Consider the following 23,473-nt stretch of genomic DNA (forward strand, 5'->3'; position numbering starts at 1 on the left):
GAGGCCAGCTGGCAAGGGCCTGGACAGGCGTGGAGGGCTGCCACTTCCCCTGTACCCACACTGGTGTCCAAACTCAATAGCTTTGACCCACAGCCAGCCTACCCACCAGAAACAACTGATTTTCCAGAAAACTCAGAAACAGCTGCTGAGAAGTGCTGGTTAGATTGCTTTGGTGGCACACAGCACTCCCAGAGAGGGTAAGCAGACCTAGGAGAGGTGGCGAAGCTGGGGTCTAGAGTGGTTCTGTCCTCTGCCCAAGGCCTTCAAGACCTGCAGCCTTGTCCCCTCCCCTCCCCAGAACTCCTCAGGAGCCGAGAGAAAGGCTTCTTCTGGTCTTTGCCCAGCTAACTCTTAACTGCTTTGCTTCTTTTTTTTTTTCATTGTTTTCTTTTGTGTGTTCCTGTTTGTTTGTGTTGCTGGTTGGCCCCTTGGCCTCGGGCTCCGGGTAGGATGAACTTTTAGATCTTCAGTTGCAAAGAAACCTAGAGTATTTGGACCAGCAGGTAGGCAGAGCTGGTGCCCCCCACCATCCCACCGTCCTCCTGTCCGTCCCCACTCCCCCGCCTCCTCATCCTCAGTCCTTCCTTCGCAGCCTTTGTTGGTACAACAGGACACAACAAAGTGGCTTCCGTTTTGGTTTGCTGCCCCACACCCCGCCTCTTCAGAGTCCTTTAGGGCAGCTGGGGGTTTGCAGCAGAAAGAAGCATAATAAATGGGCACATGAATAATTAATGCCACCTTGTAGTTCTCCAGCCAGCCCAGATGGAACTGCCCCCAGGGGACAGGTGGGGATTTGCATCTTTGCTGGAGACTGGGAGAGAGCAACAGAGAGAGAGAGGCTGAAGCTCTGGGTATGGGTCTAAGATGTTAAGGGTTTAGTTTAGCACGAATCTGGAAAACCATATCATATCCCACAGGTTGAGGTTAAATACCATACTGTTTAAACTGAGGCCTATACAGCTGCTTTAGAATGACTCGGAAAACCATATCTACTCAGTCTATTTGTTAGTTCCTCCACAAAGCTCTTTTGCATACACAGCTCATGGTTCTGAGAATTCAGTGTAGTAGTCAGAGGCAGAGGAACCCACCCAGGTTGACAGGTGAACAAGCAGAACAGGCAGCGGGTTTGCATGAGAACGAAGCAGATGGTTGCCTGGGCCCCCTGGCTCCAGGCCTCTGACCCTTGGCTATCTTTTTTGGTACTGGGGATTGAACTCAGGAGCCTTCTACCTCCAAGCTATACCCCCAGCCTTTTTTTCCCCTCTTTTTTATTTTGAGGTCAGCTTAGGCTGACCTCAAACCTATTCTCCTGTCTCAGCCTGCCAAATACGAGTAGTACAGGCATGCACCACCATGCCCAACTGCTGTCTTGCCTTTAGAGGCTGAGGGGGCTGGGATGCTCATTTGATTCAGGCAGGCTTGAGGTCATCATGCTGACATTTCTATGAGCACGTACTCTTTTGTTCATCTCTGTGTGATAAACCACAGAAGACCTGGAAGTAGACCTCGTTGTCTTCTGGAGGCAACCCGGGGTGGTAGACATGTTAAGAGGAGCAAAAACAGTGGCAGCCGCCATCATATTTGAATGCTTCTTCCCAAGACTCACACCGTTCTAAGCAAAACACAGATCCTAACTCATTTAACCTGTATAATAATCCTACTGGATGTTACTGCTGTTCTCCCTTTACAGCCAGGGAAGTAAAGCCACAGAGAAGTTAAATAAGGTGTCTAGGACACACAGCCCATGAGCAGCACAGCGTGAACAGAATGCTGAGGTTTTGACCTAGTTTGTAGCTGAGGAAACATCTAATACAGGACAGAGCTGCAGTCAGACGTCATCAGGATGATTTCATGCTCTTAACATTGCAGAGAGAACCGCAAACTTGAAATGGGAGGACACAGCTGCCACTGAGTGTTCTTTTAGTCTCAAGCCCTGTGACCCCTCATCTCCCAGGGCCTCTGTGTCCCGCTGAGGTCCTCCTGGTAGAAGACCTTGGGCACTGAGACCTGCTGATACCCACAGCGCTGCACCCTGGAGGGGAAGGAGCAGGGCTCGGTGTGCCCCGCCTCCAGGCTCCTGAGCAGGCTTCCTCAGGTGACCTGTGGCTGGCTCTCTGTTCTGTCCACGTGCTCTCTGTCCATGCAATCAGTGCAGGCCTCTTCCTGGAGGCTGCAACCCTTGCAGAGTGACTGGCCTGTTGGCCTAGGGGCTTCAGAAATAACCTTGCAGAGGCCCCTCCTGGATGAAGGGCAATCCCCTCAAGAGGCAATCTTGTGTGTTCAGGAGAATGCACACGTAGCCAGACATTGCCACCCTAGTCCCTGCCCCATCATTACAAGGATGTTTTTAAACCTTAGGCAGGGCACTTGGTCTCTCTGGGTTTTCTTCTCTCAGCGGCAGGATGGACACTGGACATTGCCCTTCGTGCCTCTCAGTAATACTGAGCATCACATGGGAAGTGTTCGAGAGCCGTCAAGCCCACGCTGGTGGAGCAGTGATCGCTGCTACTGCTGCTGCTGCTCCACTGTTCCTCTCAAGACTGACAAACTATTCATTGAACACCATTTGCTACATGTCAGGCACAGGGTTAGGTCCTTTCTCACACAATGTCTAACACGGCAGAGACAGCTTGTGTACGGGGGTCCTCTCAGAGGAGAGGCCCTCATGAGCTCAAAGATCCCCAAAGCCACAGCACAGTGGGAGCAGGCCCGGGCAAGGGAAGCCCGCGTCCCGCCTCTCGTGTTAGACCCGCTTGTGGGGAAAGGATGAGGTCAGTGCGGGCTCAGGAAGAGCCTCGGTCTCCTCCCTGGTCCTTGTGAAGCCTGATGTGTTGGTAGATCTGCCTTGTTCCCAGTACACTCACACATGTGTGCACGCGTGCACACACACACACACAGAGTCTAGGAAGATGTGGATAGACTTGAGTTTAGACCTTCAGAAAGGATGTGGTTGGTGGCATCCTGTTGATTTTTTTAATTCTTGCAGAAACTCAGCCCCATATTACAAGTGCTCTTCTGAAATCCTCTTAAAGCACACTTTTTTCTACAGAGAAAACTCCCAACTGGGCTAAAGAGGAAGAAAAAACAGGTCCTAGAAAAAGGCTTTTGAAATGCTGCAGGCCCTATGTTGGGGGTGGCGGTGCTGGCCCTGGACACAGCAAGGCTGCCTTAGGGGGCAGCGAGTCCAACCAAGATTGGGGAGACCACAGAGAAAGCTGAGACCCCAGAAGATCTTCCCTCATGTAGCTCTGTCTTCCTCCCCTCGTTCACATTTCCTTCCCAAAAGCTTTTCCTGCTCACCTCCCTCTGTCCTCTCCCACCTCCGCTGTAGAACAGAGTTAAAGGGACACAGCCGAGGACATCTGTGCTAGGCCTCTCTTGATCCTCTCTCATGGGGAAAGGACTGCATTTCTGGTTGATTCGGGTGGTTTGCCCTCCCTCCCTCCCTCCCTCCCTCCCTCTGTCCTCCCTTCCTTTGTCTTACTCCCCAGCCCCTCCCATCTCTCTCCTTTTTGTTTGGCGAATTACTTTCCCTTCCATATTCCCTAGGATCCTTGAAATGTAAAGACAGTGTGGTGGAGAGCAGCCTTCCGATATCTGGTGTCCCTTTAACGCAGCTCTCTTGCCTCCGCCTCCTTATTTGCTCCTCAGTGCCATCCCAGACCCTCTGGGATGCTGCCAGCCCAGCTCTGGAAACCGTGCTGAGCAGTCCTTCTACACTAGTGCTGGGGAGGGCAGGGGCGACCGGGCTGTGCTGGTCATTAGCACAGGCCACGCAGGGGACGGGCTCCAGATGGACTTCTTCCTTTGTTTCGTTGAGTGTCGATTTGGGGAGTCAGCTTTTGCAACTGTGTGGTCTTTCCCCAAAGTGGCATGGGGAGTGGGAAGGAGATGCTAGCCCTGGCCAGTGGGGATGAGCCACGGCCGGCAGGCTGCTGGGGAGGAGTCACCGGGCTGGGCCTCTTCTGGGCTGCAGCGAGGATCCGGTGGTCTCCCAGTTCCCCCAGTGGCCTTTCCTTCAGGGCAGTGTCAGCGCTGGCCCTGAAACAAAGTGCACTTGGGGTGAGCAATGGTGAGGCCGAGCATGGGGCGCTGGAGGCCCTGAGAGGAGCTGCGCTGTCCTGTTTCTGGAGACGAGCAGAAGGGGGCGCAGGGAGCAACCCAGACGCGGGTCTGAGTGTGAATCGTCCGTTCCTTCCTCTGCTGCAGATGAGTGAGAGTGAGACTTTCATCAGTATGGTGAACCGCATGGTGGAGAACTCCTCCCCCAGGGCCCAACTCTTCATGCAAGTAAGACCTCTGCCTGGCAGCATGGTCCCTGTCCACGCCATCTCAGCTGCTTGTGCATGGTCGGGTCACCCCACTGGGATGAGGCTCACTGTGTCCCACCTGCTCATCTGCCAGGCCTGGCTCAGCCTGCTCTCCCTCCCCTAGCACACCGTGTCGCCTCCCATTCTTCATGTTCAAGGACCATTTCCCAAACCATCAAAAGAGCCAGCGCTGACATCCCATGGCACGCTGGGGACTGCAAACCTGCTTTTCGGTGTCCATGACTCCCGATTCATATTTGCCGTCTTCTTGACAGACACTGTTGGGGATAAGGGTATCAGGGGTGTAACGTAGAACCATCCAGTGTGCTGTGGTCACCTGCCGTGTCATCGGGGCTAGGCAGTAGTAGCCGGAGTCCAAGATGCTTCTGGATTCCTGCAAGTCTTCATTTAGGCTCGAGGCCTGTGATTAGTGTTCAGTCTACTAGGGCAGCAGTTCTCCGATGTCTGCAGTGCTCGGTCCTGCCTTGCCCCTGTGACCTGTCCCCATAAACAGCCAAGGGGTTGACAGCGTTTCTCCTGGGTTGTTATCAGTCATCCATCAGCAGTTCAACCCCCTGCACCCTCTTCAGCAGATCATAGAGTCTGGGGGAGAAGAGATCCAGAGCGTGAGTTCAGCAGAGGCCTGATTTCTCCAAGCTCAGCCAAGGACAATGGTGACGGAGTCTGGTCTGAGCCATCACTGGCTTCCCAGCTGGGGGACGGAGAATTAGCTCAGGTCCCCAGGACAGAAGGCAGCGGAGGTGATGGACCACAGGGACAGAGCAGGGTCGTGATGTCAGCCCACAGGCCCTCGCCAGCCCTGCCGCAGTAACCGACCTCGTGTTCCTGCAGGTCCCTCCGTACCCAGAAGTGTTCCGGGACGGCCTCCACACCTACAAGTTAAACGAGCAAGATACGGATGTAAGGGCAGCTCTCCCGGCTCCCTCTGTCCACCGCAGCCACCTCCTGCTGTCGTCCTCATCCTCCTTCCTCTGTGGGGGCTCTTTCTCCGTCCATCTCTCTTTCTTCTGGTGGCTCTTCATACATTTGACTCATGTCCTCTCTCACCACAAACACGACATTCTACTGCCTCCTCCTCATGCCCCTCTGTCCTCTAGCTTCCCGCTCACTCGCCCACACCTCCTAGGCGGCCTCTGAGTTTCTTCACCGAGCTCCAGGCCCACTGGTCCACAGCACTGGGCCTGCTTAGAGCAGCACACAGGCCTTGTTGGGAGTTAAAACAGTCAGTCAGCTCTGCATCCAGCATGGCACGAGTACCTGTAGGTACCTATGAGGAACATGGCCTACTTCTGACCTCAGGGAGCTTCAGGTGGTGGGAGAGCCCACCAGCAGTAGGTGGCAACCTAGGATTTATTTACAGAATGGGACCCAACAGGATACAGGAAGGTGAGACCTTGGAGAATGATGGGTTGGGGCAAAACAGGTGGTATATAGACCGAAGGAATGGATGAACACCGGTGTGAATGTAGAAAGCACACGTCTTTCCTGAAGAGAAGGTTGGCCCAAGCTGCCTCCCCATCAGCACTGGCTCTGCTTGGCGCTGGATCCGCACAACCTCGGGGAGGCTCCAGCCAGCCAGGGACCAGAACTAAGAGGGGATGCGGGGCTAGCCTTCCTGAGGCCTCGGAGAGAGGAGGGGAGAGCAGGGTCTCAGGAGAGAGAAGTGGGGGTTCCTATGGGAGCGAGAGACAGTTTACATTGCGTATTGCTTTTTCTGAGACTGCTTATTCCAACACTGGGCCTGGCCTCCCATCTTCCAAGGAGGTGAACCCAGGCTGTGAATTGTATGGGAGGATGGGGTGTGGGGCCTAACACTTGGCTCTCAGCCCTCTACCCTAAAATTTTGACCCACCTCCTCAGTGAATAAATACATCTGCCTCCCAAGGTGGAGACCCATCTTCCTCTTCCTGGGGGCCTTCAGGGTCCAGGTGCAGGCTCAGGGTTCCTCAGCAGGGGAAAGGAGGCGGTATCCAGAGGCCAGGCCCCGCCAATCCAATGCCCAGCTCCCCATCAAACTATGTCCTTCATCCCCTTCTCTCTCCCTCCCCTCCCCTGCTCCGGGCCCCCAGAAGCTGCTGGGCAAGTTGTGTGAGCAGAACAAGGTGGTGAGGGAGCAGGACCGGCTGGTGCAGCAGCTTCGAGCGGAAAAGGTGAGAGTGCACGGCGGCCTCCTGCACGGCGGCCTCGCGGGGGCAGCTTGGAGAAGCTGCGGGTGTCTGTCTCCATCCTTCCTTAGATGTCTGTCTCACCTTTACCTAGAACTGCTGATGGTCTCCCCAGAACTGTAGCCAGCCAGGTGCAGACAGCCTGCCTTTAGCAGCCTGGTTGGACCATTTGGGGCTCAGGCCTCTGTCCTTACAAACCTCAGAGAGGAATGATCAGGGTGACCCATGCCATCCCCCCCTGCCTTTCTTCAGGAGAGCTTGGAAAGTGCCTTGATGGGGACCCACCAGGAACTGGAGATGTTTGGAAGCCAGCCTGCCTACCCGGAGAAGCTGCTGCACAAGAAGGAATCACTGCAGAACCAGCTCATCAACATCCGGGTGGAGCTGTCTCAGGCAACCACGGTAACCAGGGAGCGACGCCTGAGCATCCACCACCTCCAAGTTGTGCTGCCCAAATCCCCATTCGCCTGGGAGGACAAAAGCGGGGAGCTGCTGCCTGGGAGGGGCATAAGCCAAGGCCCTAACACTGCCTTGCAAATAGATGGAAAGGATGCCAGCCTGCTGTTCTGCAGAGCCTCCACCCAGAAAATGAGCTTATTCCCACAAGCCAGGGCCGTGCCAGGATTTGTTCAGGACAGCATCAGCTGGGGGTTATTGATTTTCTTGGCCTCTCCAGTACCTCTGTTGCCCACTGCCCTGGAGAAGTAGGGTTCTGGCAGAATGCCATGGTCTTGGCCATTTCCCAAGGGTTACAAGGTTGATCCTCCAATACAGGCTGTCTGAATAGTAACGGCTCTGACAAACAGCAAAGACCCTAGGAAAATGTGGCCCAGAGAAGAGGAAGCTCCAGATAATAAACACCCTCTGCGAGGCCCTTTTCTCTGCCCTCCCCTTCTTGACCCCCCCAACCTGGGCAGAATGAGACACTATAGAAGTGATACTCATCCCCTTTCAGCCTGTCCACACGCCTAGAAGAACTCCACTATCTCTCTATTCAGGGTGCAGTGGGACGTATCCCTGCCCCTCTTGTAAGGCTCCTGTTGGCTCTCATCAGAATGTCTCAGCCTTGTGCCCCTCTCCTGTCCCTCTGTGTCATCCTCCTCTGGCCTCAGGCCTCAGGCCTCAGGTACCCTGTCCCCAAGCCCCATCACAGGACAAAGGGAGCCTTTGGTGATGGCAGCTTTTGCAGTAACCCTCTGCCCTGCAGGCGCTGACTAATAGCACCATGGAGTATGAGAACCTGGAGTCCGAGGTCTCCGCCCTGCACGAGGACCTCTGGGAGCAGCTCAACTTGGACATCCAGGTGAAGGAGCCCCCCCAGCAGGTGGGGGAGGGTGCTGCTCTGTGCCTTCCCTGGTCCTTTTGGGCAAATAAGACCAAAGCGGCCTCCTTTCTCTCTTTAAGGATCTCTTTAAGGGACTTAGGGTGAGGAGTTGGTTTTGAAACAAAAGGGAAGGAAGGGTCAGGCTGTCTATAACAGACTCTTAAGTTTCAGGAAGATGACAAAGTAGAATTCTTTATCCCCACGAATCCATGGGGAAGAAGATAGAGTTGAAACATGGGAGACTTAGGTCATACTTAGCGTATCCTGTGGCTAGAAGAATTTAAAATGCACATGTAAATATAAATATTTGTCATATTCTCAGAAGAATAGGCAGAACAGGAGAGATCTCCTCAGGAGTTTTACTTAGTAATGAGGCTTTCCTTACTGGGCTAGGTTGAAAACAGCCGCCCCGGAGGCAAGGAGGATGGCTAGCCGGCCTGGGGAGTTCCTGATCTTTTCTTCCCTGCATTCTCCCCACCCAGGTCCTGCCTCTATTCTAGCTAGTTTTGCAAACTCTGTTCCTCGGATGCAGTTAACACCCTGGTTTCCCCCCATTTTCCTCCTTTTTCCTTCCTGGGAACAAAACTCACCTTGGTTGTTTTCCAGCTGGTCGGCAGGGTGAAGGGAAGACCTTGGTCCAGAGGACCCAATCCTGCTGTGTCCTGTGGGCTGGTCGCACTTTAAACACGTGTATTTTAGGAGGTAGGGGAGGGTCGTGGTCAAGAACGCCAGCATCTGAGTTGAATAGACCCATGTTCAAATGGTGATCGCGCCACCCACGAGTCTCCTCATCTCTGGAATGGGAACAGAGCTGCCCTTCAGGCCTAGAGTTGCCCCAAAGCCAGAATAAATTAGTATATGCAAAGTGCTTAGCGGGATCCCTGGTACTGAGAGATGCTGATTAAGTTGTGTCTCTTGTCTTTCAAAGAGCATAACCTGTAACTGAATATAATTCATGACATAGACATATGCTAGGTGTGGGTATTACAAAAAGGTTGTTTGGATGCGAAGAAAAACACCAAACTGGAAGCTCTTGCCCTATGAAAAACAGGCTGCCACTTATAGGCCATTTATTCCCAGGTACCCCGATCCCTCCTGGGGGAGACCAGAGAGGTGGGTCTCACTCTTGGTGCTGAGGCTTTCACAAAATTCCAGGAATATAACTTTATATAAGCTGAAGAGGCAGAGGCTGCCCACGAGGAAGATGGCTGTGTGGAAAGGGCTGTGTATGCATGCGTGTGTGTGCAGGGCTTCTATCTCCTCCTGGTCCAAAGGGGTCTGGTCCAGGGCTCTGGGCTGGAACATACAGAGCCATTTCCTCTGACCTGCTCTGTGGATTTTTCAGAATGAGGTGCTTAACCGGCAAATCCAGAAGGAGATCTGGAGGATCCAGGATGTGATGGAGGGGCTGAGGAAGAACAACCCGTCCCGGGGCACAGACACCGCCAAGCACAGAGGTGGGAGTCCCCAGCCGTGTGCCTCTGGAAGTGCACCAAGATTCTGGCCTCCATCCTGAACCTACCAACTCACACTGTGCTCAGAAACAGTCAGGGCCTTCACTGGGATCCAGAATTGTCCCCTGAATACTAGGCAGGTAGAAGGACTCCCTTGACCCACCAGAATAGACCAGTTAGCTTGGCATGGTGGTGCAGGCTTGTAACCCCAGCATTTGGGAGGCTGAGACAGGAGAATCACGGTCCTCGAACAGTCTCTGCTACTACTTAGCGAGGCCCTTTGTAACTCATTGAGACCTTTTTCAAAATAAAGAAAAAAAAAAAAAAAGAGCTGGAAGCTGGGTGTAGTGGTGCACGCTTGTAATACCAGTACTTGGGAGGCTGAGACAGAAGAAACTCAGGTTTGTGGCTACCCTCCGCAACTTGTGAGGCCTCCACAACTTAGTGGGACACTGTTTCAAAATAAAGAATGAAAAATAGGGCTGGGGGTGTAGCTCAGAGGTAGAATGCCCTTGGATTCCAACCCCAGTACCGAAAAAAAAATAGAGGGTTGGGGGTATAGCTCAGAGGTAGATGCCACTGGGTTCTATCCCCAGTAGTGAAAAAAAAAAAAAAAATAGACCAGTTAGACCACTCAGAAACACTGTTAACCTGAATATTCTAGATTCCTCTCCAGAAAAGGTCAAAGGGCACCTGAGCTTTCCAGGCCTCCAAGCACTTAGCCCTGCTGATAACCTGTGACCCTTAGTATATTTCTTGAACCCTGGATCCTTAGGCTGGCTTTCTTTAACACCTCAGAGGCCACAGTATCATCTTCAGCCCCCTCGTCCCCTGCTCAGCAGCCAGCCTGTGACCCCAGCACCCTCAGTAGGTCCTGGCCCTGCGGCACGCAAATCTTCCGCTCATAGTGGCACCCAGGTAGCCCCAAGCTACTGTCCTCTGTCTCTTACCTCTCTCCCCTTCTCTTTCTCCCCAGGAGGACTCGGCCCCTCAACCACCTACAGCTCCAACAGCCCAGCCAGCCCTCTCAGTTCCGCCAGCCTCACCAGTCCCCTGAGCCCTTTTTCACTGGTGTCTGGCTCTCAGGGGTCCCCCACCAAGCCAGGGTCCAACGAGGTAAGCTGGGACCTGACATATGAGGGAGGCAGGGGAGGGAGGAGCAAGTCCTCATTCACCTAAAGCTGCGCCAAGTCTGAGCCCAGAGCTCTGGTCCTCGCGCTTCAGCTCTGGGTCCAAGGGAGTCCTCCTCACACCGGTTGTGTGGCCTGCTCTCTGGACTTGCCTGCACCTGTTCTCACCTCCACCTGTCATCTGTAGCTCCCCTTCAGGGAGCAGGTTCCTAGTCAGCAAGTGTTCATGAGGCTCCGTGTGAGCAAGGATGGGATTAGGTCCAGCCGGGAACCTGGAGCATCCAGTGGTCCAAGGCCCTTCCCTTCAGTCAGGGAGCCAACATCGATGCAGAGTAAACCGCCGGCCTACAGGGCGTGATGGTGGTCTCAGTACTGAACCACAGGGTTCAGACTGCAAATGTTCTGATGCCCAAAGAAGGGGAGAGATCTGAAGGAAGATGGAATTAAACTGGACCGGCGAGCATTTGGGAGGGTTGAGAAATGAGGAAAGGAATGTTAGGGACAGGAGAAATGGCAGAAACAAAGACAGGGTGGGATAGTGCCAGCAGGATGGAGAGGCAGTGAGGAGAGAGCACTGCAGAAGAAGCAGAGGCAGTGGGCGGTGGGCAGGCGAGGAGGGCCTGGAAGGGCAGGCGCAGCAGCTGTGTAGTTGGGGCCTCCTCCAGGCAAGAGTGGGAGTCGGGTGTCGGGGCCTGGTCCACACTGTCTGTGAAGATGTTGTCTGGCTCCTGCTAACACTCTTTTCTCCTGCTCTCACAGTGGCTGCTCTTGTTCTTCTAATGCTCTGGCTTCTCTCTGCCTCAGGAATCCGGCCCGCCTCGGCCTCCCCTCCCCAAAGCCTACGTCCCCCTGGAGTCTCCTCCCACCGTCCCTCCACTCCCTAGCGAGAGTCACTTCTGGCCATACCCCAGCTCCCCTGCCTGGCATCACAGTGGCGAGACAGCCCGGGGGCAGGTACCCAGCACTCTTGGGGTCTGGAGGGTGGGGATGGGGAGAACAGGGCACAGGCCAGGCAAGGAGGCAGGGCAGGGCCCTGGAGCCATTTTGCCCATGCGTTTTCCCTGAGGTCATTTTCTCCCGGGCCGTGCCCAGCTGGACCCTACAGGTGAAGGAAGGATGTTGAGGCAGCCTCAGAGGCTCCTCTTCGGGTCCTCTGTGGACGACGGGGAAATGAGTCGCTGCCCCACCCCAACCCCAGGCTCGTGGGCCGCGGATGGCCGTGGATACTGGTGTTACATCCTACTCCCGCCTACCAGCATGTCCAGCCCGAGGCAATTGAGTGACGCCCAGCCCCAGTGCCATTCCGACCTGTGTCTCCCTCAGACCCCTGCCCTCTTGTGTTCTCTCCGAGTGTCTCTCATCTGCCATGTGGTCATCTTTGGGGCTCATGAGCCCCTGGTATAGTGAGGACACAGGCCCTCCTCTCCCCTGTTCGGGCTCCTCCTCTGGCCTGGGTCCCTAGCCGCCATCCAGGAGCTGGGCACTTAGGCTTGGAAGAGGTGGTGTGGTGAGTAGAAATGGTCCGTGCCTCACATGGGAAGTTCACATGCTCATCTAGGTGCAGTTATGTGTCATGTGTGTAACTTTGAGGATTTGCCAGCAAGCTGGGCAGAGCGGGTAACATTATCAGTATTAGACAGATGGCAAGAGGGGATGGGACTTACTCATGCCCTGCAGGTGGGCTAGAGCTGAGGTTTCTTTTCTTTTCTTTTCTCTTCTTTTTGGTGGTACTGGGGTCTCTGGAAATACTTCTACCTCCGGGCTACACTCCCAGACCTATTTTATATTTTTATTTGGAAACAGGGTCTCTTAAGCCAGCAAGGCTAGCTTCGAACCTGTCTCTGCCTCCCAAGCGTGGGGATTACAAGCTTGCGCCACCACGCCCGGCGCGAGCTGAGGTTCCTGACTTCTAGCCTGGTTGTCTTTGGATTCTGGTTGTCTTTTGTATGCTCACTGAGACAGATTCCAGCTGTACCGAGGGAGGAGGGCTCAGATGGTGTCTGAGGTCCCACGGAGCCGCACTGTTCAGTGAGCCTATACGCTTATTCTCCAAGAGTCCCGGTACCAAGGGCCACTTGGTTCTGTTTGCTTAAGTCTTGAGTGAGATCCCCACAGAATCCTCAGAGACCCTAGGCCCTGCCGCCCCCTCTTCTAGCCATTCCCGACTCTGGTTCACAGCAAGCCTCTGCTTCTCAGAGCTTGTCAAGTTTGATGGGTGTCTCTACTGGGCTTTGACAAGCCCTCTTGGAAACTCTGAGCTCTCGTACCCCAAGATGGCCCAGCACTGACCAGCCTGACGGTGTATGAGTGGGAAGCTCCGATGTGCCTCTCTCCACTTCTCAGCTGGTACACATAGAATTAATTCCCTGCTCCTTGTGTCTCCAAGGGTTGGAGCTCCAACCAGTGTAAAATAAAGAAGCATCGCTTTGGGCAAAATTTCCAGCAGCCACGCTAACATCAACCACCCTCTCATCCTTTCTCCCCAGCCCAAGGCAAGCTATGAGCAAAGCAAGAAAGACTCCCACCAGATGTCAGCCCTGGACACCCCCAAAGACATCAGTCTGGTGCCCACCAGACAAGAGATGGAGGCAGAGAAGCAAGCAGCTCTCAACAAAGGTACTTTCTGGTCCATCTTCCCCTAGAAAGAAGGCACAGGGTCAGAGGGGGGCCCTGAGTGCTCACTCACCCTGAAGAGTGTACTTATCTCCCTGGGCCTCTAACCTTGGTGGTGAGTGGGACTGAGCCTCTCCCTGGGAAGCAGGCCCCTGCCTTCCTGCTTCCCATGAGGCCCCAGCTGATCTTCTCCCTGCAGTTGGCATCGTGCCCCCTCGGACAAAGTCACCTGCCGATGAAGAGGCAAACCCGTCAGCGGTGGTGAGAAGGACCACCAACGGACTCTCCAATGGACTCTCCTCCAGGGTGAGTCCATGCCTGCAGGCTCTGAGATCTCACAGGCCTGAGCTGGGCTCTGAGCCCAGGTCCTAGAGCATGGCCACCCATCTGCCATTACTGTTCCAATGACCAAGGCTAGAGGAGAAAGGGCAGGCGGGATCAAGAGTTCCCCTTTACAGAGACTTGTCAAGGCGCAAGGAAGAGGAGCCTAGTAAAGGTAGAAGAGTACTTAACAGTTATTATAACACTGGTGAAATATAGTGAAGGAAAACAGCAAAAATCAGTGGTCAGAGTCAAACATGCTGACCTAAGGCAGGGTATTAGTGTCTAGGGCTGCTGGGAATTAAACAGTTATCCCACTGTGGGTATCTTAAGACCAACATTTATTCTTTCAATTTGGAGGCCAGAAGCCCATAGTCATCGTGTCAACAGGTTGGCTCCTTTGGGGCTCTGAGGGAGAGTCCGTTCCATGCCTCTCCCCTCGTTCATGGTGGTTCCTGGCAATCCTTACCATTCTTTGTCTTATAGATACATCAATCTAATCACATCAATCTAATCTCTATCTCTTCCTTCATTATCACCTTTCCTGAGTGTTGCCTCCTTTTCTATATCTTATAAGGACAGCCCCCTTTGATTTAAGACCCACCCTAATTCATGATGATCTCATCTTGATCTCCCCCCCACGTATGGGGGATGGAACTCGGGCATTTTACCTCCAAGCTAACCCCCAGCTCTTTTTTTTATTCTTTATTTTGAAACAGGGTCTCACTGATTTGCAAAGAGCCTCACTAAGTAGCTGAGTCTGGCCGCGAACCCAGAGCCTCCAGTCTCAGCTTCCCAAATGCTGGGATTACAAGCCTGCACCACCATGCCCAGCTTCATCTTGAGATTCTTAATTACTTCTGCAGAGGCCTATTTCCAGCTAAGGTTTTAGTCAGAGGTATTGGGGGTTAAACCTTGGACTTTTGGGAGCTGCTAGTCAACAAATGCAGTCCTAAATTTCATGCCCATTCTACTTGCAAAATATGTTCATCCCATCTCATTATCCCCAAAAGTCTCAACTCCTGACATCAACCCTAAGTCTAAAATCTCATCTGAGTATCAACTCAGAAGTCGAAATCTCATCTTAATCATTTCCATCAGGTATGTGTGGGACTCTATGTATGACCCATCTTGCAAAAAAATTCCTCTCTACCTATGAAACTAGAAAATGAGTGAATCTGCTTCCAAAATACAATAGTAGGATGTTCTTGTCCCCAAAAGGAAAAGTTGGAAGGAATAAAGGGGTCATCAGTTCCAAGCAAATTTGAAATTCAACAGGAAAAGTTTCATTGGTAGGTTTTTTTTTTCCCCCATTGCTGGGAATCAAACCCAGGGCTCTACCACTGACATATACCCCCAGCCCCATTATATGTTTAAGGGCCTGAAAATAATCTTCTGGGTCACTGACCTGCTCTGTGGGTTCATTTGGGCTCCACCCTTGCCGTCAGGCCCCCTGTCTAACCTCTGCCTCCATGGCTTGGATTCCAGAGTCATTCATCCTTTTATAAAGTGAAGGGTAGCACATGTTTGTAGCCAAGTAGCTCTGACAGCCCATTTATGGCCTGTAGAGTACCAGAAATCTGACAGCCCACCTCGACATCTTCTCTCTTTCTCTTTTTTTACAAATTGGAAGTGCTTTTGCTGATACAACATTCTCAAAAACACATGTAGGGCGCCGGTGTGGTGACACATGCTTGTAATCCCAGTATTCGGGAAGCTGAGACCGTAGGACCACGGTTCGTGGACAGCCTCAGCTACTTAGTGAGGCCCTCGGCAATTTAGTGAGACCCTGTTTCAAAATAAAGAATAAAACCACGCACACATGTAGGTTGCTTATGTATTTCAAGGGAATCCTTGTCATTAGCAGATTCTCTGCAGATACTTTAGGAATAACTTCATCTCTATTTCTGGCTCCTTCTGAGATGGTTGATTGGTCCCCAAGTCACACACCTAATCTCTTAGCAAAATGTTGTCCAGGCACATCCTTGGTTCTTTTGGGGATAAACTTTTCCAACAGTGAATTTCTGGATTTACATAACAAACTCGTAAGTGATAAAGTGCAGGTTTCCTTTGGTTTAACATCACCATCTTCAAAGTTTATCTCTTTTTTATTTTCTCTTGTTTTACCACAAGTATAAAGAGAAACAGGTCATACCTTCACTGTTTTGCTGGGAAAGCTCAGACACAAGTTCTACTTTCCACAACTTCAACAATAGAACACAACTCAGCCAAGTTTCTGCCACCTTTTGTGTGTGTGTGTGCGTGTGCGTGTGCGTGTGCGTGTGCGTGTGTGTGTGTGTGTGTGGTACTGGGGATGGAACCCAGGGGCATTCTGAGCTACACCCCCATCCCTGTTTTTTTCTTCTTTTATTTTTTTTATTTTTTATTATTTTTTTATTATTTTTTATAATCATACATCACTTTGGAATACAAGACTTGAGAGGATATACAAGCACATATCATCCAATGAGCCCTCATCCAATCCCCATCCCATTCCCTCCCCCTCCCTCGATCCCATGCTTAATTAGTGATTATCTTTGATATATTTGTTTATACACCTCATGAGTTTTAAAGAGATTTCATCCTCCCCCATCCCCTCCCCTCTGATTGGTCACCTTAATTGCTTCTCAATAGGGCCCTTTCTACTACTCAACCTCCTCCTGTTACCCCTTTCCTCCTAGTTCTTGCTAATTAGGGGAAGCATCTGGATTTTATTTTCTGTGTTATTTCTCTGTGCATGCCGCATTGCAAGTTCTGATCCCACTCTTGATGGTCCCAGTAGTGGCCTGGCCACCCGGAGGACTCTGATCCCCACCTCGCTGGCTCCAGCACCGGCCTTGGCTCATGGGAGGCCCTGATCCTGGCCTCGCTGGCCCCCGCACTGAACTAACTCCTTGGCTGGCTCCTCTCCCGGCCTCAGAGGCCCCAGCACCAGCCTAGCCTCATGACAGGCTCCAATCCCAGCCTTGCTGACCCTGGCACCAGCCTAACCCCTCGGCAGGCTCCTATCCTGGTCTCGCAAGTCCTAGCTCCATCCTTGCCTCACAGCAGTTTCCAATCCCGGCCTCGCTGGCCCCAGCACCGGCCTTACCCCTCGGCAGAGTCTGATCCCAGCCTCGTAGGTCCCAGCACCAGTCTTGCCTCACAGCAGGCTCCGATCCCGACATTGCTGGCCCTGGCACCAGCCTAACCCCTTGGCTGGTGCCAATCCCTGCCTCAGAGGCCTCAGTAGTGGCCTTGCCTCACGGCAGGCTCTGATCCCGGCCTCGTTGGCCCTGGCACTGATCTCACCCCTTGGCAGGCTCCGATCCCGGTCCCGGAGGTCCCAGCACCGGCCATACCTCAAAGCAGGCTCCGATCCCAGCCTTGCTGGCCCTGGCACCAGCCTAACTCCTGGCCCCGGCACTGGCCTAACCCCTTGGCAGGCTCCAATCCCGGCCTTGGAGGCCTCAGCACCAGCCTTGCCTCATGGCAGGCTCCAATCCTGGCCTTGCTGGTTCCAGCACTGGCCTAATGCATCAGCTGACTCCAATCCTGACCTCAGAGGCCCCAACACCAGCCCTGCCTCACGGCTGGCTCCGATCCCAGTCTCGCTGACCCCAGCACCGGCCTAACCCCTCGTCAGGCTCTGATTCCAGCCTCAGAGGCCCCAACCTCAGCCTTGTCTCATGGCAGGCTCCGATCCCGGCCTCTCTGGCCCCGGCACTGGCCTAACCCCTTGGCAGGCTCCAGTCCCGGCTTCGGAGGCCTCAGTAGTGGCCTTGCCTCACAGCAGGCTCTGATCCCGGCCTCGCTGGCCCCGGCACCAGCTTCACCCCTTGGCAGGCTCCAATCTGAGCACCCTCTTCACCCAGCAGGTTGTCCCACGTTCCTAAGGGTACGTGGTGGTAGTATTCTGCCTCTGAGGTTATTTCTTCAAAAGTTCCAGGTGTATTACGTCAGATCTCTGCCTCCCCTGAGTACTTGCCACTGCCAATGCGACTTCCTCCACCATTTCAAATCTTTCCCAAGCTCTTTTTCCATACCGCATAATGTCCAGTGTTCCTAAGCATGCACGACAGTAGCATTCGACCTTTGTGGTAATTTCTTCAGAGGATCAGGGTGGGTTGGATCAGATGTCTGCCTCTCCCAAATTCAAGTTTCTACCACCATCTCGGCCACTGCTGCTGCCACCACCTTCCTCCTAGGTCTCTGCTAGACTCTCTCCTTACATGTGATGCCCAGGATTCTTAACGATGTAGAGAAGCAGCAGTCCTCCTTTGCGAGGAATTTTTCCAAAAGTTCTAGTTCAGATGGATATGTTTTGTCCATATCTCCAATATTCTAGCTGCCGCCGGGGCCATCTTAACCCCTCTCAAATATTTTCCTTTTTTCGTTTCCCTTTTTTTTTTTTTAATAAGAGAAGAGAGTATGTGTGGTTTGGGGAGGATGTGCAATCAGGCACTCGGTAGCGATGAAAAATTTTTTTTCTTTCTGAGTGGGAAGGGGGTCTCCTAAGGGTGCCCTGCCCGCACCAGGGGCCTTCCAAGTGGGCGGGTCGCCTGAGGGTGCCCCGCCCGGGGTTGGGGCCATGTGGCCCGGACCTCCGGGGTATTCTTTTATTTTGAAACAGGGTCTTACTGAGTTGCAAAGGACCTCACTAAGTAGTAGCTGAGGCTGTTCTCGAACCGTGATCCTCCCATCTCAGCCTCCCAAATGCTGGGATTTCTTTCTGAGACTTCACCAGAAGCACCATTAACCTTCATCTTTTTACCAACATTCTGTTTGTGATCATGTGCATATTATATCAAACAATAAAACTTTCTCTTCTCTTTGCTGACCCCTCTCCAAAATAATCTTTAAAATCTCTATTTCTTAGCTGGACATGGTGGCGCATGATTGTAATCCCAGCATTTGGGAGGCTGAGACTGGAGGATCATGGTTCATGGACAGCCTCAGCTACTTAGGCCCTCTGCAATATAGTGAGACCCTGTTTCAAAAATAAAAGAATAAAAAATAGGACAGGGTTTGTAGCTTGGAGGTTGAATGCTTGGAGGGTTGAAGCTTGGAGGTTCCATTTCCAGACCCACACACACACAAAAAGAAAACCTCTATTTCTTTCTGGTTGTGATGATGCGTCCCTATAATCCCAGTACTTGGGTGGCTGAGACAGAAGGATCACAGGTTTGAGACTATCTTCAATTTATCAAGACTTTCATCAGCTTAGTGGGCCCCTGTTTCCAAATAAAAAATAAAATAAGGCTAGGGGTGTAGCTCGGAAGTAGAACACCCCTGGGTTCAATCCCTAGTACCACACAAATAAGTAAGTAAATACTTATTCATTTTTTATTCCAGTCATCTTTTGACGGAAATCTAGGCTTTTTCTATTGTTTACCTCAAAACTCATCTAGCCTCTATCCATTATCCAATTCCAAAGTCTCTTCCACATTTTTAGGTATTTTTACACAGCACCCATTTCCCAAGACCAAAATCTAGGTTACTTAGCCGGGCGTGGTGGCGCAAGCTTGTAATCCCAGCGCTTGGGAGGCTGAGACAGGAGGATCGCGCAGGTTCGAAGCCAGCCTCAGCTACTTAGTGAGGCTCTCAGCAACTTAGTGAGACCCTGTTTCCAAATAAAATATAAAATGGGTCTGGGAGTATAGCCCGGAGGTAGAAAGCCTCTGGGCTCCACCCCCAATACCACCAAAAAATAAATAAATAAAATAAAAATCTAGGTTACTTTCCCAGGACTTCTATAACAGCTCACCACATGCTACCTGGCTCAAAACAACAAAAATATATTCTCTCATATATGTGGAAGCCAGAAGTCCAGAATCAAGATGTCGGCTGGGTCGGTTCCTTCCGGAGGCTCCGAGGGAGAATCTGTTCTGCACCTCTCTTCTAGCGTATGGCTATGGCTGGCGATACTGCGCATTTGTTTTCTTGTACAGGATCACTCAGAGCCCTGCCTCCATTTTCAGCTCAGTCTCTACTCTATATGGAATAGATATAGAACCCGCTCTAATTCAGGATGATCTCGTATTTCCAAATAAAGCTCCATTCACGGGTACCAGGGTTTAGGACTTGGACGTGTCTTTCAAGGACTACTATCCCCCCTTCTGCATCAAGCTTCCCACAGCAGGGTCGCTGCCAGGTCTTGCGGTGAATGATGAGCCTGGGCAGGGGACGAAGCACCTGTCAGAGCTCCTCATCTTCCCACCACAGCAGGAACGCCCCAAGAGTGCCGTGTTCCCCGGCGAGGGCAAGGTCAAGATGAGTGTGGAGGAGCAAATCGACCGCATGCGGAGGCACCAGAGCGGCTCGGTGAAGGAGAAGCGGAGGAGCCTCCAGCTCCCGGCCAGCCCAGCCCCCGAGCCCAGCCCCCGGCCTGCCTACAAAGTGGTAATGTCCCCGAGCTGCCCTCACGCCCAAGCCTCACGGCCACCCACACCAGCCGCTCCCCAGCCATGGCCAGCCCGTGCCAGGGAGGAGAATGCAGAGAACCCGAGCTGGGCTCCTGAGATAACAGGGCAGGAGACTTCCTTCCATGAAGGTTTCTTCTTTACGTGTAAAGAAAAATAATGCACAGAAAGAAAATGGCTTTTTTTTCTTGCCAACATGAATTTTACAAAATCGAGGTAACGGGGAATAGTACAAAATCTACCATGCAGAAATAGCCATTGCTTCTATGTGTTTCTGTAGCACTTTCTCTGTGCTCAGTCAGCATCCAGTTGGGCATCCTGAAGACAGCTATGATAGCTCAGTACCACGCATTTCACAAACCCTGTTCATGTTATTTTGTTTAACCCTTTCAACAACATTGCATTAGAAATTTTTTCCCTGTTTTACAGATAGGGAAACAAATTCAAGAGAAATTAAGGGATTTCTGGGCCACACAGCTATTAAATACAGAGCTAGGACTAGCCCACAGCATCTATTGAACTTTTCCTTCCACTAAATTTTAGAAATACAGAAAAGTTGTACTTCATAAGCCCTTCCCTCAAACAGTTTAGATTCTAGCTGATATATGGGAACTTCTATAATGTGAAACTATCTGAATTGATACAAGAAGCCAGGCATGGTGGCACACGCCTGTAATCCCAGTACTTGGGAGACCGGAGGATTGCAGGTTCAAGACCAGCCTCTGTAAGGACCCTGTTTCAAAAAAAAAAAAAAAAAAAGGCTGGGAATGTAGCTCAGCTGGGTGTGATGGTGCAGGCTTATAATACTAGTACTTGGGAGGCTGAGACAGGAGGATCATAGGTTCAAGGACAGCCTTAGCAACCTAGTTCTTATTTGAGACTCTCTTTCCAAATAAATAAAATTGGTATAGCTTGGAGGTAGAATGCCCCTGAATCCGATCTCCTATACCACAAAAGAAAAAAAAATTGATACAAGACATGCTGACTCAATGACCCAAAATAGATGGTGCAGAATGTGAAGACGGGGAAATAGCAGGACGGGGAAGACGGTGTTGCTGATGATGAGCTCTTGCCTCTGGGGCCTCGCGGGTGGGCAGGTTTGGGGGAAGCAGGGGCGCCTGTGATGGAGGGCCGTGGGAGCATCTGGATCAAGCATGCTGGTCAGGGCCAATGAGGATATGGGCATGGCTGGAGCTACCTGGAGACGCAGGTAACACAGGAGTGCTGTCCCCTAGGTGCGCCGTCACCGCAGCATCCACGAGGTGGACATCTCCAACCTGGAAGCAGCCCTGCGGGCAGAGGAACCTGGTGGCCAGGCCTATGAGACACCGCGAGAGGAAATTGCCCGGCTTCGCAAGATGGAGCTGGAGCCCCAGCACTATGACGTAGACATCAACAAGGAGGTGAGCAGAGCCCAGGGTGCTGCGGGGCAGAGACCCTGCGAGGGATGTACGTAGTGACCTCAGCCCCTCCGCAGCTCTCCACCCCAGACAAAGTCCTCATCCCTGAGCGGTACATTGACCTGGAACCCGACACTCCCCTGAGCCCCGAGGAGTTGAAGGAGAAGCAGAAGAAGGTGGAAAGGATCAAGACGCTCATTGCTAAATCCAGGTAACAGGCCCGAGCGAACCACTACTTCCTCTGCCCTCCCTGGCATCTAGGACACCTGGGCACTAGATGTTGTGGGGCACTGAGATTCCCCCAACAGTAGAGCTATGGAGGTAGCAGCTTGAGGCAGCAGGCTGGGCCAGGGACCCTGGCAGGGCAAGGACCTGCTCAGGCTGGTGCACGTCAAACCGTGAGCACAGCGTGGCCCTCTGCACATTTCTTTCCCCTTTCAAAGCTGCCCTAAACGTTCACCTGAGCCTTTGAATTCAGCTGATAACATTGAGGGTAGGGGTCCCACCTGTCTTGCCAGGGTCCCGCTCATTCCTAGGGACAGCCTTGCTGGGCAGCAGAGGCTGCAGGCTCACAGGCCCCTGGACCCCGGCTAGCCTCAGTGTGCAGGTCACCCCAAGCCAGTTGGACCATGCTGTCCCCCCTCCATGTCTGTGTGTCTGTGCCTCTTCAGTATGCAGAACGTGGTGCCCATCGGCGAGGGGGACTCTGTGGACGTGCCCCAGGACTCAGAGAGCCAGCTGCAGGAGCAGGAGAAGCGGATTGAAATCTCCTGCGCCCTGGCGACCGAGGCCTCCCGCCGGGGCCGCATGCTGTCTGGTGAGAGGGGCTGGGCCTCGCTCCACCAGGGAGCCCAGCTGGCCAGGTGTAGGGGAGGAAGCAGAGCTGCAAGGGGGCAGGGACGGAGAGGTGCGAGGCTAAGGGATGTCCTTCCAGGTCAGGGTGAGCATTTATTGGGCAGCAGGCACTGTGCTGCTCAGGAGAGCACCGGGGGCCAGAATTGCTGACCCCCAGGAGCGCAGAGCCACGATGACCCTCACAGCCGCTTTATGGAGGAATGATCAGGGACTAGAGGGAACACGAGGGTCTCCCTGCTGGGAGGTCAGGTAATGGCACGGCAGAGTGATAACCAAGCTTGCCTGGGGAAGCCAAGAACCTTTGCCTATTGTGGAAAGAGGACCAGGTATTCCAGGGTGCGCCTTTGCTTCCTCTTCTTGCTATACGCAAATAGGAAGAGTAAAAGAAGAATAAAAAGAGAAGGCAGCCAAGGAATGGAAAGTCATACAGTCCCCACGTTGGCTGCTGACCAAACCCTCAAGGAAAGGTGAGGATGCGGAAGTGACTTCCCACCACTACGCAGGTCCCAGGTAGACAGTGGGGCCAGAGCCACCAGGTCCCAGGTAGACAGTGGGGCCAGAGCCACCAGGTCCCAGGTAGACAGTGGGGCCAGAGCCACCAGGTCCCAGGTAGACAGTGGGGCCAGAGCCACCAGGTCCCAGGTAGACAGTGGGGCCAGAGCCACCAGGTCCCAGGTAGACAGTGGGGCCAGAGCCACCAGGTCCCAGGTAGACAGTGGGGCCAGAGCCACCAGGTCCCAGGTAGACAGTGGGGCCAGAGCCACCAGGTCCCAGGTAGACAGTGGGGCCAGAGCCACCAGGTCCCAGGTAGACAGTAGGGCCAGAGCCACCAGGTCCCAGGTAGGCAATAAGGTCAAAGCCACCAGGATTGACTTCTGCTTGGCCAAAGACAGCATCCCAAAATAGATGAGAACATGAGGAGGCTTTGAAGAAGGAAGAATTACATGTGAATGGGAGGGTAAAGGAGAAGACAGAGTCATTAAGTCATGGGGGCTGGAGACCGTTGTCCTCATCCAGACAAAGTAGGGCTTTGAGGGTCACAGGGGGGAGCTGCGGCTCCAGGTAACTTCAGTCTAGGAGAGAGGGACCAGGTGTGCAGGCCACAGCTTCAGTAGCCTGTGCGGAAGGCAGGCAGGCAGTGAGCAGGTAAGAGGCCGGGCAAGGGACACAGTGGAAGGGATGGCCTTTCGTGAAGGCAATTCAGAGGGTTCAAGTTCTTGTGCCCCGAGGCTCTATTTCCTCATCTGCAATATTCCAATCAAAAATGCCTGCCTTCAGCTCAAGCAGCGTGAGGGTCAGAAGCACGTGTGCCAAGCTCCTAGCACAGTGCCCCAAACTGAGTGCTCAATAAATGCCAGCCAGCCATGGGATCTGCGGCCGTGTCAGTGAGGCTGGCAGGGGTGCTCAAGCAGCCACTGCCGAAGTTGAAATGGAAACCATTTGTCAGTTTTCTAATTATTTTAAATATGGATAGTTTCA

General features: G+C 52.9%; 1 protein-coding gene across 3 annotated transcripts in view; it reads left to right on the forward strand.

Moving 5' to 3' along the window:
• PLEKHA6 (pleckstrin homology domain containing A6) overlaps positions 1-23,473 on the forward strand; it is a gene marked incomplete at both ends in the record, with an annotated part of 162,927 nt that overhangs the window by 136,255 nt on the left and 3,199 nt on the right. The window contains 15 exons of one of the 3 annotated variants that reach the window (XM_080698511.1): positions 450-503; positions 4,210-4,290; positions 5,163-5,231; positions 6,401-6,481; positions 6,749-6,898; positions 7,704-7,799; positions 9,166-9,277; positions 10,251-10,390; positions 11,209-11,358; positions 12,891-13,020; positions 13,217-13,323; positions 19,543-19,719; positions 20,975-21,142; positions 21,217-21,350; positions 21,811-21,956. In XM_080698511.1, the coding sequence (XP_080554637.1) occupies positions 450-503; positions 4,210-4,290; positions 5,163-5,231; positions 6,401-6,481; positions 6,749-6,898; positions 7,704-7,799; positions 9,166-9,277; positions 10,251-10,390; positions 11,209-11,358; positions 12,891-13,020; positions 13,217-13,323; positions 19,543-19,719; positions 20,975-21,142; positions 21,217-21,350; positions 21,811-21,956 (1,795 nt within the window). The remainder of the gene's footprint in view (positions 1-449; positions 504-4,209; positions 4,291-5,162; positions 5,232-6,400; positions 6,482-6,748; positions 6,899-7,703; positions 7,800-9,165; positions 9,278-10,250; positions 10,391-11,208; positions 11,359-12,890; positions 13,021-13,216; positions 13,324-19,542; positions 19,720-20,974; positions 21,143-21,216; positions 21,351-21,810; positions 21,957-23,473) is intronic. The other 2 variants (XM_080698512.1, XM_080698513.1) reach the window with 2 other exon arrangements.

This window comes from Muscardinus avellanarius, assembly GCF_963383645.1.
Source record: "Muscardinus avellanarius genome assembly, chromosome: 7".
In the NCBI taxonomy this organism is placed as follows: domain Eukaryota; kingdom Metazoa; phylum Chordata; class Mammalia; order Rodentia; family Gliridae; genus Muscardinus; species Muscardinus avellanarius.